At 31.4% G+C, this 20,100-nt stretch overlaps 1 protein-coding gene across 1 annotated transcript; it reads left to right on the forward strand.

Annotated features, from left to right (window-relative positions):
- The first annotated feature begins 40 nt into the window (after positions 1 to 40).
- Positions 41 to 7,060, forward strand: LOC139484420 (uncharacterized). Its single transcript, XM_071268153.1, has 9 exons — positions 41 to 54; positions 676 to 716; positions 884 to 1,048; positions 2,426 to 2,488; positions 3,186 to 3,395; positions 3,814 to 3,978; positions 4,759 to 4,821; positions 5,892 to 5,973; positions 6,888 to 7,060. Exons 1-9 carry the CDS (start codon positions 41 to 43, stop codon positions 7,003 to 7,005), a joined length of 921 nt encoding a protein of 306 aa, XP_071124254.1. The 3' UTR covers positions 7,006 to 7,060.
- Positions 7,061 to 20,100: the final 13,040 nt, after the last annotated feature.

A 20,100-nucleotide genomic window follows, 5' to 3' on the forward strand; every position in this document is an offset into this window, starting at 1 on the left:
ACTAGATGCGCAACCAAAGGTTAAATTCCAAATAGAAACAATGACCTTCACAATGTTTGCAGTACATAAAAGGCCATTTTAATTTTGGATCTCCTCAATGTTTTTTTTTTTGTAAGTGAATACTCAGCGAAACATATTTTATTAGGTTATATAGAAATTTTCAGATTACGCTGATAAATTCAATTTGTTATAACGAAACATTTTTCAATACCACATTACATTGTACGTTTTTTGCAGTTCCTGTTATACGTATATACTAATCATATATTGACCCTTACGCATTTCTATACTTAACCCCACACACGTTGCTTTCAAAATAATTGAGTTCTATGTGACTATCATACATCTGAGAAGCAAAGCTATAAAACCAGGTTTAATCCGCCATTTTCTACACAAGGTAGTCAAATCATGAATATGACGACTGTTTATATTTGTTTGATTTGTTAAAGTCCGTACTCTGACCTATAATTGTTAAAAATGTTTACCTTGTGAATTGGAATGGGAGTAGTCCCATTGGTACTTATACCACATCTTATTTATATCAATAGTTTGATTTCGCCATTTAATAAAGAACTTTTCGTTTTGAAGTTCCTTTCATTTTGGAACTTTTAGTCACTTTTTTTTTAAAGATAGTTTGTGTTGAAATATTGATTAACAATATAAACATATTTACAGAAAAGAGATTGACAAATTTCAGCTCGATATAAAGGTTATAGGTAATTACAAAATTTAAACTGATGAGGGGGTAGCCTTTTAATTTATACTTATCGCTTCTATTTGTAAAATGTGTGTAGTATAAAAAAAATTAAAAAAAACAACAACATGTAAACATATCGTTTAGTAAATTTCGTCTCTTTACTTTAATGAATACCTTATTTTTAAGGATCTTTCCCTGAATCTGGTGAGACTAACAATGTCACAGCCTGCTCTGTTGGTTTAAGTAATGACTGCTGTTTAAATCAGTATGATGTTCAAGTCAAAAACTGTTCAGATTTTCTTTTATACAATCTTAAATCTACTAAGAATTGTCCAGAAGCATATTGTTTTGGTAAGTAACAACATTTTGTTAAACGATAGATTACATACATCATAGTAAGTAAATATGTTTGTATATTAAAGATATCGTTAGTTTATAAGTAAAACTTCATCAATCCACTTTCAATGCAGAATTCATATTTTGCTAACATTACTTCATTGTACTTTATACTGATATTGGAAATGAGTAAAACCCATCCATACAGTTATTTACAAACAAAACTAAAAGAACTATGTAAAAGAATCAATATAGATATACATGCACTCGAAAGTATACAAGCATCAATCAAATTTTTTCTTCTTTCATATACAAAGACATAAAAAATGATTCTGTATTGATAATATCCATCAACATAATTTTGTTTAATTTGCATTTTTCATTTCATAACTGCTTGTTTTAATTTGCAACAAAGTATTGCAATGGTGATAGATTTATACAAACGAATTTTAAAATAGTTATGTCTTTACACAAAGCTGTTCAATTTTTATAAATTAACAAATTATTTGCACAAAACATTCGTTTGGTTTTTCTAGTTTGTTTGTACATTTTCAACCCTAGATTACAAAAACGAATACGAATTGGATTTAAAATGAATTATTCAGGCATGAAAAAAACACCCCTTTTTGACAAAAATCTTCAAGTAAGAGACAAAACTTGGAATTACATTACACTTTTTTCAAAATCTAGGTTTTCCTAGTAACGTTGCAAAGAAAACATGTTTTCAATTCTAAAATGTTATTCATGTATTAATTTTTTTTTATGTTCTATTCTTATGTTGTATTATTTTTTACATTTGCATACGCAAGTGTGTTGTTTCTGTAGTGACCATCACTTAAATTGAAAACATTGACACATAAGTACAGCGATCAATTATAAAAGATTGTCTTCAGATTTAGTTCATTGAGATTATTTCTTTTGGTTTGGTATATTTGATATTTGAAGGTTTAATATTGTCGTTTGTTTTTTTAGAATAAAGTTATATTTCTCATGTTTCTTTATATTAATAATTAATTATTGTGCAACATCATTAAGCTTTACATTTTGTTGTTGTTGAGAATGCATCAAAGGTACTGTTAAGAACTTTTTAAAGGTATTAAAACAAACCGCATTTATCATTAATTCATAATGAGGCGAATTCATTTCAGGAGCTTAAGTCTGTAGTTGCCGATTTTAAAACCTACTTTTTGTCCAAAAAAATAATAAAGTGTTGTTGCAGCTCTTTTTAGTCCCTGGTCTATTTTTTTGATACCAGATTGTGGTTCTCTAAGATATTTGTTTATTAGTTTGTCCTTTTCGACGTGCTTTGATATCTAGTATTTGTATATTTGATTTAAATTTAAAAAATGTTTACAAACACGTTTATAGAAAAGTCATTTTAAATTTTAATAGGAAGTGAACTTCCATGTGCAGAAGGTGAAATATCAAACAATGGATTTAGTCCAGGATGCAAAAGTGAGTATTACAACATATCTTGACTTCAAAATATGTCTAGAAGACGTTGCATTGTTATTGTCTTCAATCATATTTGCTTTTGAATAATTACTATAGACACATGTATAACAATAGTCCTTATGATATGATTCTTATATTATTTCCGAAACAAAAAGTGAGAATATGTACGTCGAAATTTTCGTAATGAACGTCCGATGTGGTATCAGTGCAAATGAGACAACTTTCCATCCAAGTAGCAATTTGTAAAAAAAAGTGAAGCACTATTGGTGAAAGTAAGGCCTTCAGTACGAAGCCTTGGCTCACACCGAACAGGAAGCTATAAAAGAAATATCAACAAACTACAGCAACTTATAAAACAGGTTCCTGATTTAGAATATGTGCAGTCATGCATTGTTCTGCTTATTTTTTACTTTATTTTTACTTTATTGGTATCCCATTCTATAAGTTTCTTTTATAATTTGTGGTTTTTTTATAATTTAGATCTACTTTTGACCATATTGCATTTATGTGAGTACCTAGTTTTTTGGCCCTAGTGATATTGTTATATGTTTTCCTTTGCTAGTACCTTTAATAAATTGACGGAAGCATACAATAGTGGTAATTTTATCTGTTGAACTCACAAATTATATGTAAATACATTTATTGTTATTTTTGTTTTACGTTCATTGATTTATACTTTTTCGCAATCATATTTCAGTTGACTCATGTCATGCTGTGAACTATAAAGTAATTAAAGGTCAAGAAAAGAGAACGTCTAATTATACTCTACAGCCAGATGAGGATCCTATAGATGATAGCCATCTACCTGCATCATTCTATCGATTTGACAGTCAAACAGGAAATGATATTGTAAATGAAGAACAAGCAATGTTTCAGTGTGGAACAAAGTTTCCGATATACATGATCGGTATGTTTTGCATAAACACAAAGTGTGTAACATTAAAATTTAGTCACATCCATTGTACAATTCTAAAAGTATGTATTATCAGTTCAGCTTAATCCTTTTCATATCCTCCTATTTAAACATTAAATCATTATGCTGAATGAAGTCTTATATTACATGTCTCAAAAATGAAATTTGATTTGAAATTCCTATACTGAATAACGAGAATTGTTGTTCAATTACGCATGTTTTTCACTTATTCTATTATACATTTACGCGAAAATACTGTTGCTGTTTTCGTTATTCCATTTGTTTACGAAGTTAACCAATGCTACAAATCCGAACAGTCTTAAATTCAAATTAGACATTTTTACAACTTACACATATTTTCTTACTAAACATAACTTGAAATATCATATAGATTTGAGATAAATTTTAACAGGTACGATTCCAAATGCTACAGATCAGACAGTCTCAAGACGGTTTTGCATGTCAGGATATAATGGTTCTTGTGAACACGAATCACAAATCAAAATACAGAACTGTGGAAATTTTAGGGTGTATTTCCTGAAACCATCTCCTTTGAAAGATAGCGGATATTGTGCGGGTAGGGTGTATCAAAAAATTGCTTTGCTTATTTGCCTTCGATTCTATGAAATATCACTACATAAATGTATTTCTTCACCACTTAAAATAACAATTTTCTTAATCTTAAAACTTGACTAGCACATCTCTATCATTAGAAACCGGTAATTTTCTTTGAAGCCGTGAATTAAAGTTCACAAACTATTTTTGTACGTTTTTATGACTCATTTATGAGATAGACTACATCTTTTATATTAGATTATTTCCAACAATAAGGGTTTCGGTGGACAATGAGTTTATATAGTTCAACAACTGTATCACTAGCCTTCAACACTGAGTTTGTGAATTCAAATCTGAATTGACTAGGATTGTTAGGTTTCCTGCTGGTTGGTTGCTCTTTGAGGGCACTTTGACGTCTTTCACAAAAAAAAAACCCTCAAAAAACTGATTTCCAAAAAAAAAAAAGCCAACAGTGTAAAACTTTAATCAATCAATCAAGTAAACAACAAAAAAGAAATTGTTTGTTTTTTCTTAATTTTACGACTTAAGTAATAATGTAACTTACAGGCGATTATTTATCGAACTGTGCATTGTTTTGATTTATTTTCTCGTCAACTCTTTATACCCTACCGTAAGTCGAAGTGTATCTACGTATTTTCAACCGTAAAGTGTTCCAAAGACATATGGAAAATTTAATATATATGCAAGTGGAAACGGGCAAGGATTTCTTTTTAAAGAAACTATCATTAATTTTATGTTAATGACCTCCCTGGTTAAAAAAATCAACTATTTGTATTTCTAGGTACATTACCAATACAAACCAATCAAGACAAACCGGTAGTACCAGACGGAAAGAAAACAATAGGTAGATATCTCATACGATAATAGTTTTCCTTCCTTTTAATTGTGTCTAAATAGAATACATTATTGAGAAAGTGTTATTATCTTAAATATGTACAATACTGAAAGAACAAGCAAGAACCGATCATGTAGCTGTAAATCCTATCAGTGATCTGTGTGGGAAAGAGGGCAATTTCAAATGTTTGTATTAAAAAAAATCAAGCTCCAATTTCAATTTCTACTTAAGTTGTAGTGTCCTTTTTTGTCTTTGTAAATATTTAACCTTTACTGTTTAGTCCATTTTTCAAAACATACATTTGCTGTGGTTGGAAAGTTATTTATCCCGTCATTGTGTTATTGTGCTATGTTTTTTTTTGTATTCTTGTCTTTAATGTTTTGCTGGTCAACTTTGTCTATACAGTGTCTATCATGTCAATATCTAGTGTTGTTTTTCTATGTTGAAATATAAATTTTTTTTGTAAAGGGACTAAGATTATAACACAATGTTGACTGATGTGTACAAAGTATTTACAATTGAACCTTTATTGTCTGTCCGTTTAGCTTACACATTGTTGTCAATATACTGATATTATATGTTATTGTCATACAAGTGAGAGGTTAAGCTATCTTTTTAACAGGTTTAATCCACAATTTTCTATTTAAGGAAATACTTTAAACAGGTCACAAATAGGACAGTTGTTTTTCATTCGTGCAATTGTTTGAGCTTTCGCTCTTTCTATTTGATAAAGATCTCTCGGTTTTTATTTTATTTTTTAATACTTTGTTTAGGTTCAAAAAGAGGGTTAATGTTCACTCTACAATGAATTTTTGTAATTCTAAAATCTTTTCATCTGTTTATATATTCAGGACAAAAAAATCTAACATAGATTTGTTAGTAAACATCCACAAACGTTATTATTATATCTTATATCTAGAAATGCAAATTTGAAATTTGTTTGAGAGTTGTCTTATAGAAAATCATACCAGGTCTCCTTATTTTTATATTAAACATGCTAAATGCAATGTCATACATCTCAAATTCATTTTTTAAGTATATATTCTAAAAAGTCAAATATATGTTTTTGTTTATTCCAGATGATGACGATGTACCTTGGATAGTTACAGTGGCAGTATTAGGTGTAGTTTGTACCACACTCTCAGTAGTAATCATTGGAAAGTAAGTTAACATAATGTGTGAAAGCAATGTACATTTGGTATATTAGATAAGTATGCCAGCTGTCACCATTTACTAAATGTAGCATTCGAATAGTTTAGGATTCATTTTGAATATAATAACAAATAATAAAAAGAGGAGAAATATAAAAAGTCTACATCCAACAATGATAAATCAAGAGCAACCTATTTTATAAAGCAACTTTATTGTAAAACAAAAGATAAAAAAACCCTCAGGACTATGCAACACGAACAACACACAAACTGGGGAAATTTTGGGTGAAGGGTATGCAGATATTGCTTTATAAGTTTAGGCTGTCTTGTTATCTATGTTAAAACAAAAAAAGCATCAAAAGCTATTAATTTCATGCGTGAGATAATGACAAAATTGTACATGGAATGCTTACTGTTGTAAAAAAAATAGAAAAAGTTTGTCCTTTATGACGAGTTTTCTTTTAACTCATACATTTGGACAGTCAGATGCAGTCAGATTTTGTTTTAAAAAGGCTTGTAATAATCAAATTTTAGATTAAAGTTGAGATTAGTTTTAATACATATAAACCAAGTGCTATAATTAGAAACATAAAAATTTAACATGGAAGTAAAATTCAAGAAATATTGTAACAATGGTTTAAAAATAACCCAGCATAGACAAACATATAAACAAACAACCATACTAGCAAATTAAAAAGATCTAAAAAAGTTTGGACGACACAAATATATTGAAAAGCCCTAGTAGGGGTTCATATCTTGCGTCACACGCGGGAATACTTTAAGAACTAAATATTAGTTTTGATATGTCAATGTACATGGAATTTAACTTGTCTTTATTGTCAAAACGTTATAATATACAGAAAAATTTAAATACATCTAAATCATGTTATATTTTGCCGTTAATGCAATTGTGTTTTTTTTTAGAAAACTTCTTGCAAAGACAAGAGTACACGAGGAGCTACCACCGCCTCCGTATTCATCAGTTGTTGTCCAGAAACCACCCGTTCTACATGACATCAATGCATCGATACCTCGAAAATAAATCTGACTATTTGTAACAATTAAATAGTTTAAACTGTGATAAAGAAATTTACAGAGTGGAAAATATATTTATACATTTGTTCTGTCTCATTTATGTTTTTTCAGGTGTGCATTTTTACTTTTTTTTCAACGAAAATTAAAGTATGAATAAATATACTTAATTGAAAAAAATATTTTGTAAGTAATGTATCATCATCAAACTTTCTAGTTTTGTTTTTCGCATTCATATCAGGCATGGGACGAATTACATTACAATGCAATGCATTATATTACAACTAATTTGACAAAACCATTAAGTCAATTAAGAAATAATTTATGGAAGCCCTAGATTTGTTGGACATTTACACATGGCGTTGACCGTGACTTCGATGTAATCCTGAGCGTCCATGAGGTAAAAAGTTAACGAATATCACGGCCCTGTGTATATTTACAACAAATCTATGGCTTCCATGAATTATTTCGATTCTAATAGAACAAATACGGTCATTAAAAATCTGAAGCAAGAGTGGGTTGCCATGTGTGTGGCTGTTCTCATTTATTCCAATTTAGATAAGGTTAAAACATTCTGATAAATCTATCGCTTTCATGAATTATTTCGTAAATAACCACTTGAAAAAAATGTGATTAAATCTGTTCATTCTCAAGACCAAAAATTGGCATTTTTAGTTTACGTGTTTTTGTCGTAAGCTTCCACCAAAGGCAAGGTTGACAATTCGTAACTAAGCGCCATGATGACCTGCTCAAATCAGCAACAAGGCGAATAACGCAACAGAAGAGAAAATAAAACAACACCTACTTCAAAAATTCATTTTAATGTTATATAATACGAATTTCTATGATTCACGCAGAGGAAAACCTTCAGCTTTATCGTTTTCATTTGTATGACGTCATTTTTTAAATGACTTAAATACGCCAAAAGCATTTATGGAATTTCGCGGATTTCGATTTATTTTGATTTTGTCGATTTATCCGAGCTCTTTTACATTAATTTAATTATTTTGTTATGCATCCGAATAAGAATAAAAGTTCTGAAGTCTTTTTCCAATTGCATATTCGAAATCAATAAAATCAGCTTAGCGTTTGCAAATAGGTTCAGATACATATGGACTTAAATGGGAGGGATATTGTGACATCCATTATTATGTTTATCTCTAAGTCTGCGCTTAGTATAGATATATCGAGTATTTTATCACGGTGTTGTTAACAAAGCAAATAAGATAGTCATGTTAGAAGTACAAGTAGAATTACATGGATTATCAAAGTAATGTATTAAAATACAACTACTTTTGCAAAGTAATGAATTGAATTTCACATTACATTTGTAAATGTGATTATGAGTTAAAAAATCAAATATTTGAATTACAACTTGAAGTCACAAAAGGTAATAGCAAATGCATTAACTGTTCCGTATACATTTGAAATTCAAGTATAAAGTATAAAGTCTATTCCATACAATTTTTACATTTTAACGTCATAAGAGTTCCAAACTATACATCTCTGTGTTTTCTCTTACGGGATTATAGAGTTGTAGATTTATATTCGTTTAAGCTAATGTTAACTTCATTTTTATCAATATTCATTTGTTTTAATAATTCTAATCAAACTGAGAATTTTTCTCCTGATTAAATAAAAAAAACAACAGGTGTATTTTACGACAAAATGTCAAAATGGTGAAAATATTGGTGTAAAACAAATTTATTACCGTAAATTGTTTTATTTTTGGTGTTAGTTTTATATTGGGTTATTTGGTGCCTCCAATGAAAGTGCCAACATCAAACACTCGAAAATAAATCAAACACTAAAAACTGAAATGCCAAAATCCCGTACCGGTACAACACTACCATTATGTTATGTTAATTGTTAGGGAAAACTTTATATGTTGTTATATATGCCGTATATTTACTACAATTCAATACATAGCCAAATCTGTTAATAGATACCTGATATAATTTTTTTGACAACGTTACTATAAAATACAATTTTTAATTAATTATCAATTTTCGGAAATTGTTAAGAAAGCACACCTTGAACTTTTTTTCACAAATGTCATATTTAAACATACCAAGCTTTTGCTGATTAAACGCCCTTGTACTGCCAGAATGAAATGGATTAAAATTCAAATCCTTGATCATCAATAGATTAACATTTACTGCAATAGAGATCATTAACATCTATTTCATAGGATATTTGTAAAAAATTAATAATATTTAAAAAAAATAATTTTGGAATGTTAAAGATTGTATTTATTTCTGCATTGAACCGCGATAGACGGCATTATTTGCAGCTGGATCCGTATCCGAATCCTTCATTTTGTTAACTTTGTCATGTTTCTAGTTAGAGAAATTCAATGATATTTTGTCAATAAAAGGTAGAATAAAAACAAATATGAATGAGCTTGCCACTACTGTTGTTCCAAAATTAAACATAACAATCGGAAGAAACAAGAAACAGCAAAATTACCCACACCAAACTATAACACAGACTTTTCGAGTAAACCGCCTAAATATCCCGACGCCAAAAATTTCCCAATTTACGGTAGTGTTTTATGACATTGGTAAATTTTCTGCTAATTAAACATGACAAGGTATTCATTGATGTTTTGATAACAATAAAACACTTTAAATTTACAATAATGCTTTTTAAATAAAAGCAATCAACATCAAAATGATTATGTTCTTAATAAATCCAGAAATCTTAAAGTCTGCTTCAGCTACATCTCCAAAAATCTGTGAAAGATATTTAGTAAATAAAAAAAGTAAAGCCATGTAATGCAATGTCATGCATGAACTTACATCACTTTTTTCTCAAGTAATCCAATAAATTACAATTCCAGGTAATGCAAAAATTGCTGCAGTACACATTACATGTAGTTAGTTGAAAAATGCAATGCATTACCGTGCATTACAATTACAAATTTGCATTACCAATGCCTGATTCATATCATTCATCATTACTTTTTAATCAGAAACTTCCAAATTAAATAAAAAATTCATTACATAAAACGCATACTTTCAGTTGTACCATAGTTTGAAAAAACGGCCAGCATTCCATTGAATCAGTCCCGTTTGATTTAAACAAAGTATACATTGACCATAAACTTCCATATTAAAGGAGGCGAGATAGCAGAGAGACAGTCAAACTCATAGATCGAAAATAAACTGACAACGCCATGGCTACAAACAGAAATAGACAAACAGACAAATAATATTATACACTACACAACAGACAAAAACTAATGATTAAGCAACACAAACCTCACGAAAAACTGGGGTGTTCTCAGGTGCTCCGGAAGGGTAGGCAAATCCTGATCCACATTTGGCACCCGTCGTGCTGGTCATGTTATTATAAACCCGGTAAAATGTCAAATCAATATGTCCCATTCGTGAAAAGTGAAGGGGATTGTAGTATAATTGCGACATAAAAAACATATCCGATATCATCTGTGCAACGGTTATTCAATAATAGTCAACCAACTTGTGATGGCGTCCATAAAATTTACGGAAGGTTGATTTCAACTTCACGGTTTTGAACTCTTGGTTTAAAAACTTCCTTGTGAGCAGCAACCCTTTATAAAGGAAATCATGATAGGAAATACATGCCCGGGAATATCGTTTCAATTGATATATGATCCGTATGCAGGTGCTGCTGTAATAATGCTACTTAGGAATAGAAAGTTCACAATTGAGAAGCTGAAAACATCTCTTTTGCGAAAATTTTATTTTTCATCCAACCCTCATTGTCAATTTCTAGATGTTAGTCAAGGTATAAGGCAGACTTAGCTGTATCTGTTGTATCCTTTATATCTGTATAGATGTGTTCAATATAGTCACCAAATTTTGAATTATTTAGAGAGAGAATATTATCTATATGGCGGTAAGTAAAGTTAAATCATATTGCTGACTTCTTATCTTTCTTCCTTAAAAGTTCCTGTATGAAGTCAGCCTCATGATACTAAAGGAACAAGTCGGCAAAAAGAGTGGCACAATTGGTTCCCATAGGAATGCCGACAGTCTATTAAAAGACATGTCCTCCAAACGTAACAAATATGTTATCAATCAAGAAATCAAGCATCTTGATAATATCAGTTTAAAATGTTTTTTTTTGTTTCAACCAGAGTGATTCTTTTCAAAGTATGATTTATCCATCCCTAAGACAAGATATATATTTATAAAAGTTATTTACACCGGTATCTTAACATTTCCACGTGTATTTGTTTATAAATTTTACGGTGTTTTGAAAGAAAATAATAGGTTAAATGTTTTTCATTAGTCGAGTTAGAACTGACCATAATATTTGAATAAGGTCATTTCAAATATTTCGTGCTTTACTTTTGGCGGTTTTGTAAATTAAAGATATTGTCGTTCGAGGTTCACTTTTGGTGCACTTTTGGTGCAGTAAAGTTTCCCACCCTCCCACCCGACTTAGTGTATTTTTCTTGTTTTATTTTTTATTAATGTGAATAATAATGTGTGTAAGAACAGAATCTTTATTTGATTCATAATATGTATTTGCGTACATAATGAAAATCGTTTTTATTTTTGTAGATTGGTTTTTGTGTTTGTTACCTGCAGCAGCCTAGGCAGACAGTAACACTGATGAACATTTATTATATTTCATATGTCTTTAATAAAATCAAAACTTTGCTGCACACTGTCAGGCGAGCTGATCCCATACAAAGGTGTTGAGTTTATTTTGTAAATAATTCATGTTCGCTTGAAATTATGAATTAGAACATAAACTTGTTTCTATGTTGGCATTCTTTTTTTATGAAACAAAGTAATACCAACTGTTTCAATTTGGCTTTTATTTGCGGAGGAAGCAACATATTTGTCATGGAGGACAATTGTTTTGCAATTTTAGGGTCTGTAAACATTGACGTAGCATGGGTATTGATAGACCCATTCGGTATCTTAATTTTAATTTGTATCAACGACGTCACACCCTTAATCCATTCTGTAAAGAGTATCTTCGTCGTCTTTCTCGCGTTTAGTCAATTGCCTGGCATAATCCGCGACTGAATCCATCAGTACTTTGAAGTTGTATTCCGAATTGTTGGATTCAGGTTCACAATATTTCGGACCTTTGGATAAAAGATTTAGTAGGGAAGTGTTATTGGCATTAATGTTGAGGTCACCGGTAATAACGTGACCAGCCGAATCATGTGATTTGGTAACTACAAATGAGGCACAGATGCAATCAGGAGGTTAAGACGTATAAACGTCAATATTTAGATCCGGTAAACGTGTTTGAAATTGAAAATTTTAGTTGATAGATACAGACTTATCTTTAAAATAAGAAGGTTTTCTCGATTAATCAAATTCATGATGAAGGATATTGCCCAAGTGGACGATATCGAGACCTTTGTTGGCAATGGAAAGTTTAAGAAAAATCTTTTTCTCTTCTTCATCTTTTACCAATGCGAACTGGTTTGAAAAGTCTGTGATTTTCATGTCCAAAATGATTGCTGTAAGTTTGTATTGGTTCGAATGAGGGTTTGAAACAGTGGTTTCAACACATAATTTGAACAGAAAATTAGGTTTTTAATGTGTTAATCAATGAAGGTTCGTGCGAATATGATTAATATCCGACTACTTTTGTAGAAATGACAGCAAGTCATTAATAGAGACAGCATGCAGAGTAGGTGATGTATAATTACAATGACCATGACTGCGTCTATGTCGAGGAGTAGTATATAGTATTCCTATGGTTTTCGTCTTAAGTTTTTGTATCCTGTTTTTTTTTCTAGAGTTCGTTGTTTTGTCTTTCATGTGTCTGTCTTGATGTTGACTTCCTACTTATGTTTAAAAGGTAGAAAAAGTTATTCCTTTTACAGAGTTACGGTATGATAAGTCTCTTTGTCAAAAAGGGTGTTAAATGTTCAAAAAGTCGATCGAATATTTTTAAATTAATGTCTACTGTTAAAGAATCTAGATAATCATTTATTAGGATACAAGGCAAATGAAGGTTACCTACTATCATAACTCACATTATATAGCATATTGAAAACTGCAAATTCAGAAACTTTTCAGATGTTTTTTTCTATTGCTTAAATGGTATAAAGTATTTTTGAAATCTCAGACACTGATCTTGTGTTGGTTTTCTTGCCTAGGAATCTCAATAATAAATCATTTATGGGACACTATTAGGAAATTAAATAATGAATGGATGTTGTATCATATTACAGTGCTTATCTAGTAACCGTTGTGCAATGGCTAAAACAGTTTACCAAATTGCAGATAGATTTCTCATCCAACTAACTGAATCAAAGTGAGACCTTCTAAATCAGTTACTCATATAATGGTAAGTCATTATTTCGTTTGAATTTCATGACAGAGTCATCAGTGCAGTAGTCAGTACCTCGGTACTGATATGATTCAACAAACTTTATTAAAATTCCGTTTATAAATTTTGAAATTATTAAGAAAATAAGGGTCCTAACTACACAATAATTTTGGCCACTAATTTTTGCGGTGCAGACAGACTGGAGCCAGCATTTAATCAAATGTTTAATTCAGTACTATACAATAATCTCATATATACATATGCATACATCATATATAACACAGTTATAGTATCTATGCTAAGTAATTTAACACACAAGTTTGTGAACAAAAAATATACTTCCGGCAACAATAGTAATAAATATCTATTAACTTCCAAGAACATTCCAAATAATAAATATCATATTATGAATACCCGTCATAAACAGACACTCGCCGCCCAGGAAAAACCAACTTATAAAGTTTGTAAACCTGCGCACGGAGCAATGCAAGAACCGTTTCTGGGTAATGATGCCGTACTCCATCATGATCATGATTATATAAAAAAACATTTTTATTTATGCAAAAAAGGACGTTTTAACTGTACGATGTCTACGGCTAGAATGACCACATAGACAATTTTTTCACGAACCCGCGAAAAACAAATTAACATAACAAAACATTAGGTCACCTGACCTATCGAATCATACATCATTGACCCATACAAAATATTATAGAAACTTTAAGACAGTATTTTTCCGCTATACTGCGAAACGCTGAAAAATATATGTCCTAACTACACAATAATTTTGGCCACTAAATTAGACTCAACTAAAATATGCATTTTGCAGTGCAGACAGAATAGAAAAACAAAGAACGAGCGTGAGAAATGCAATATGAATACAATGCAAGATACTAGTCAAAATCATAAATCATAATAAAAAATAAAATTCAAACCCTAAACATTCGCAAACCAAGTTTTTTTCGTAACCTGAAGCCAATGATCAAGTGAATCGGCCACGTAACCATCTTTAGCAGTGTCGCTTTTCCACCGACCGTGTCGTTTCTAACAACGTTCGTTTACATCTGAATTGGCGGCTGCAGTAGCCCCACCTGCTCTCAAAGAATGCAAACCAATGTTTAAATCAGGACAAATACTTTTTAACCTAGAAACTATACTATACGTCTCTAGCTCTGGTATATCTTAACCGTTTATTTTTATATATTAATGAACAAACTTGTTTTGATCTACAAATTGGTCTAAATAAAAAAATTATCTGATTCAGAATTAATCTAGCTAATTGAAAATACTTTTTCAATAATAAATATGGACAGGCAATTGACTCTCCTTTACAAATGACAATTTCGTCACCTAATCTATATTGATCAGTTTTACTCTTAAATATCTTGATTGAAAAATGATCATCTTTGAAAACTATATCCTTACAACGAATACTGCTTACTTCATCATAGCGAAGAAAACCAGCAAAACATAAGATAATCATAGTTAAATCCCGTATAACAAGTAAATCATTAAAATCTTTGTACCTAGAATATAAATTTATCAAAACATCTACGGTAATGTGATCTTTTTTCACTTTCGGTCTGTGTGGTTGTCGTTTTGCAGCTTCCATTAAATTCACGACGAAAGAATTCGTTGTCGGATCTTGAATTCCTTGAATGTTATGCGCCCCCTTGATCCCGTAAACGGCAGATTGCACTACACTTTTAGACGAGCCTTTATCCAGTAAATGGGTTAAGTATAACGCAACGTGAATTGGAGAAACGGGAATAGATTTTCCTCCTTCTTTAGATATAAACTGTTCCTAAAAGAATACAAATATTTACTAATGGTGTGACTGCTATGTGAATGTAACAAAAATACTTCCATTTTCCCACCAAGATGAGTGAAATTTTCTGAAATCGCTCCACACTGTGAAATCTCTTTTTGAATGGTACATTTTAACCCGATCCCTAAAAAACAAATACAATAATAAATATCTAAAATCTAATTTTAAGTGCCAACAAAGTGAAATTTGTATCGGTCTTACTGAATAATCCGTTCTTTCCTCTTCCTCACATAACTACACTTGATGACAACAATCTGCTGTCACCTAAAAAACTAGCAAATTTTTGCAAACCTTCAATACCAATGTTTAAAATTGGCCAAAATGGAGCTGACCTCCAGTATTGATCAATTAGTGTACCGATAGATTTTTCTTGTTTCATTTTTTGAATACATTTGGAAACCAGTGAAGATGGTGGTACAATCCAATTAATTTCGCTTTTCCAATCTTGATCGAAAGCATTAATACCTGAAGTATTAGGACACCAGTGCTTAGAGTTGAAGACCAAACATTTTGTATTATAATCTGACGCAAATCGATCTACCGTATGAGGACCCCACAAATTATCTAGAACTGAATACACTTCTGGGTCTATTCCCCAGTCATCGCAGTCTACACTTTTACTGATCTGATCAGCCTTAACGTTTTCCTCTCTTGGTACCCACTGTGGTAACAATACAATATTGTTAAGCTTACATACATTGGCTATCTTGATATCGATTAATTGTAGATCGCCCTTTCTACTACCTTGCTTAATAATGTAAACAACATTTTGATTATCAGTATACCATTTAATAGTTTCACCTTGTAATGTTACAAGAAATGACAATAAAACTCTATATACAACTTCTAACTCCCCCATGTGGAGCTTTTCAAACTTTCTACAGAATTCCAACTACCCATAACTTCAGTATCACTGATACTGACAGCATACCCTCCGAAACCTATACCAGAGGCATCACTATAAACAATGCAAGAGTACTGTTCCACTATACTCAAATCTCTGCCATTCAGTATGGCTACGTTTTCCTTCCAGAAAACAATTTCATCTAATGCTTTGCTATCCAAAAGCACAGGAGCGTTCCAACTTGCTCTATACAATAAGCAATCGTACATACTCCTTGTACGCAACCGTACTATTGGGCCCATTGCCCCTTGCATAGAAATAATCTGTCCAATAATGGACACCAAAAACCTGGCTGTTACTTTTATTTCACCTTTTCCAAAAATGTGAATGATTACATTCAGCGTATCTTTCAACTTATTCAATCTAGTTTCTGTCACATACACAATACCATCTTTCATGTCCCATACCAAACCTAGCCAAGGAACTGATTGACTTGGTTCCCAACTACACTTTTCTTCGGCAATTAAAAAACCAGCTGACCTTAAAGCATAACGTACAGTTAAGCCACAGCAATTAGCCTTACTAATCTCACTTGCACCACCTACAATTGTATGCCACCATCAAAATACATTATAATCTGTAATCCTTGATCTCTTAAGTATTTTACAATGCATTTAACGACCTTAGTAAATATGTATCCTGCTGTACTTATACCAAAAGGTAATACGTTAAAAACGTAGTATTTTGTTAATTTTTCATGTTCATGAAACCAACTGAAACCTAAGTACGTTTTGTGATCCTCAAATATTTCAATATGATGATATGCCGATCGAAGATCGTATGTAAATAGATAGTCCCCCTTTTCGAACATATGACTAGCTTCAACAGCATCTTCATATTTGAACCTAAATTTGTGTAAGTGGGGGTTTATATGCCTGCAGTCAAGAACAAGTCTGAATTTTTCTTTATTTCTCGCAACTGTGAGAGGATTGACTACTTTAGGTAATTCAGGTACTTGAGATATACAACCCCGACCAATAAACTTAGTGATCTCGGATTCAACAAACTCTGCATTATCAAATGCTGTCTTATTGTTCCTTAAACTACATCCTTCAGATTCTGTATAAAACGGAATTCTGTAACCATCTCTAATAATACTAAGAATATAGTCGTTTGCATTAATACTTTGACAATAAGTGTACGCGTTGCGTAACCTGTTTACCGGTGAATCGTTAGAGTTCACCTTTGTAACTGTACTTTTAAATGTGTTATCAAGCTTGACCAATTGTGAATGCGTATCTTTTGCAATTGTGCTTTTGTCAAAACTATCAAAGTTTTCTACAGTTTTATCAAAACTATTTACATTTTTACTTATCTTGTCAATCTTGTTTCTTTGCATTGTTGCACCAAAAGCACCAGTTTGATGGTTGACCCTCCGGTGTCCGGGAATACCACACTCATAACATTTCCCTGGGCGTTGAACTGGAACATTATTTCTAGGTGCGTTGGAATTAAATGTCGACGACTGAGAGGTACTGCAAGGGGTTGATCTATGCTGTTTACTTTGTTTTTCGTTCTTAATTTTACGTGCAGCTTCGTTTTCGGCTCTGATGATTCGTTTTTTATCTTCAGAGTCGTCGGCCAGACTATGAGTTTCGTATTCTGTCACTGTTTTCAAGCCACTCTCAAATTGGTCTGCCAATTTAACTAATTTTTGTCTATGACGTAATATATTCAAACCTTCACTGATACTTTGTGCTGCCTTTTGGGTCTGTTCGGTTTGCTCCTGGTCTTCCCTCAGAAAACATCTAGCTTCATCTTGTTGGCAACTTTAGAATTGACTTTAAATTGTTCTTCATTCCCCTTTCTCTTAAACACGTAATTGTCCGAATTCATTTCTTCAATCTTGGCAGGTTGTGTTTCTGACAATTGTCGTTGATTTTCGTTCGTCGACTTTTGGAAAGCGTCAAAACTGCTTTTGATAATCCTGTCCATGTGATGTACAATATCTTTCTGTGCGGTTGAAACAGCTTCGTGCACACGTTGTTTAATCAAAGAATATAGCTGTACCGGCTTCGACATTTTAACTGTACGATGTCTACGGCTAGAATGACCACATAGACATTTTTTTTCAAGAACCCGCGAAAAGCAAATTAACATAACAAAACATTAGGTCACCTGACCTATCGAATCATACATCATTGACCCATACAAAATATTATAGAAACTTTAAGACAGTATTTTTCCGCTATGCTCCGAAACGCTGAAAAATATATTTTCAACTCCCTCAGGCAAAGTTGGCTTTAGATGAATTTGGCTATTTATTTTAGGTATTTTTGACATATAGCTCTTCAACGGTTTCGGTACTTATATATCTTCGGATTTCAAATGTTTGGCTTTGAGCGTTCCTGGTGAAGGAAAATCCAGAAAAGCGCTTCGAACGCAAGAAATTATTAAACGTGTCGTTTCCGTTTTTTTCTAACAGGACCTGGATGGTAAGTATAAAATTTTATTTCACAGCACTCACACTATACTAACAACCTTTCATTTGAGCAATCTGCTAAAATATTTTACCAGTTGTTCAGTTAGTTAGAGAAGAAATCTAACTGCAATTTGGTAAACTGTTGTAGCCATTGCTATTGTGGTACTAAAGGTTTCTGGATAAGCACAGTAACATGCATGCACTTATCGTTTGTATTGAAATATGAATACAATAGGAAATATACAATGTTACCTCTTAGAAATAAAATATTGACATTTCGAATTTTCAAATCATCAGTTATATTTTGAAATATATCGTTGTCAATTTCCCTAGTATGATTTAGAAATGAGCCACACTGTATTGTAGAAATAACTTGCTCTAATGTTTGTGCTATGTTCACATTTCTTGATCGGTGTGAGAAAAATATTTTTCCTCAAAAGTAAAAAAAGCTGTACTTTGCAAGTGATTGAAAATTTTCGATAATTTCAGGCATAACTTAATGTGAATTTGTATAGATTTATCCAAATTGGTCATGTTTATGTCTTATTACAAATTGCACGAAATTTATGTATGACTATTTTGGTCAATCAGTTTTAATCGGAGTGCTTTTTTACTGAAGTGTTGTCCAATGCATAAAACAAATTACTGTTAGGAAATAGGAAAATGTCCTTGAAAGTTATTTGTTTAATGTATAATTGAATGTAGCATCATACATTTCATGAAAGCCAGGAGGTCCTTTGAACACTATTGAAAGACTTGAATTGCCAGTAGTTTTCAAACTTCACAAATAAATTTATAAATTAATGTGACAAACAAAATCTGGGCTCGCGGATTGGATTGTGGGGTTGGGGAAACATAATACATGAGGATCGTAACGGGGTATGTCAACAGAACAAGCGCTGACTGCTACGCATCCATACTCCGTCATACGAATTAAAATTTAGTCAAAAATTCACTCTGGAGAAAAAAAGATAAATAAAAGTGACATTGTATCAACTATCTAAGAGGATTTCTTTTATCAAATCAAAAGACTAGTTTCTGGTAGATTCTTGTATCATATGCAATTATACCATATTTCTTTTTCCCCCATAGATAACGACACTTGAATTCGAACAAAGCATTACAAAATTAAATCAACATGATATAATAAATATGTATTACACAAAAATTTTTTAAAAAGTATCATTTAGATTTATTAACATCGCATTAAAAAATTTCCAAAATAATGAAATCAAACAAATCTAAAGCACCTTCATCATATATAGACTATGGACAACGATTATAAAATTAAAAAGAGGACACTCAGATATTTCATAAAAATGCAATAACATTTAAAAATAATTCGGTTATACAAATAAGTTTAAATCTTAAATAAAGATTGTTCCGTTATCAATCTGAAGAAACATTATTTCGAAAACTTAGGTTTTGTCAGTTTTCTTGACCTTGTATTTTTCTTTTTTTATTCTGAAAGAAAAATATATCATAATTAGACTCTTATGGACCTATATAAGAAAACTTAAATGCATTCATTTTGTATCGACCTTGAAGTCAACACGTGATTTACTACACATTTTTTTTCATTTGAAATATAGACTTTTATGCGTTGCGTATAGTTTTTATTAAGTTTTTAGAACACCTGTTGGTTTAGTTTGCGGACGTA

Source organism: Mytilus edulis, chromosome 8, assembly GCF_963676685.1.
Source record: "Mytilus edulis chromosome 8, xbMytEdul2.2, whole genome shotgun sequence".
Classification (NCBI taxonomy): domain Eukaryota; kingdom Metazoa; phylum Mollusca; class Bivalvia; order Mytilida; family Mytilidae; genus Mytilus; species Mytilus edulis.

Excerpts from the sequence above, each read along its gene's own strand:
- LOC139484420 (XM_071268153.1), top strand. Across the intron at positions 1,049-2,425 it reads TCCAGAAGCATATTGTTTTG|GAAGTGAACTTCCATGTGCA; the intron begins GTAAGTAACAAC and ends AAATTTTAATAG. Across the intron at positions 5,974-6,887 it reads TCAGTAGTAATCATTGGAAA|AAAACTTCTTGCAAAGACAA; the intron begins GTAAGTTAACAT and ends GTTTTTTTTTAG.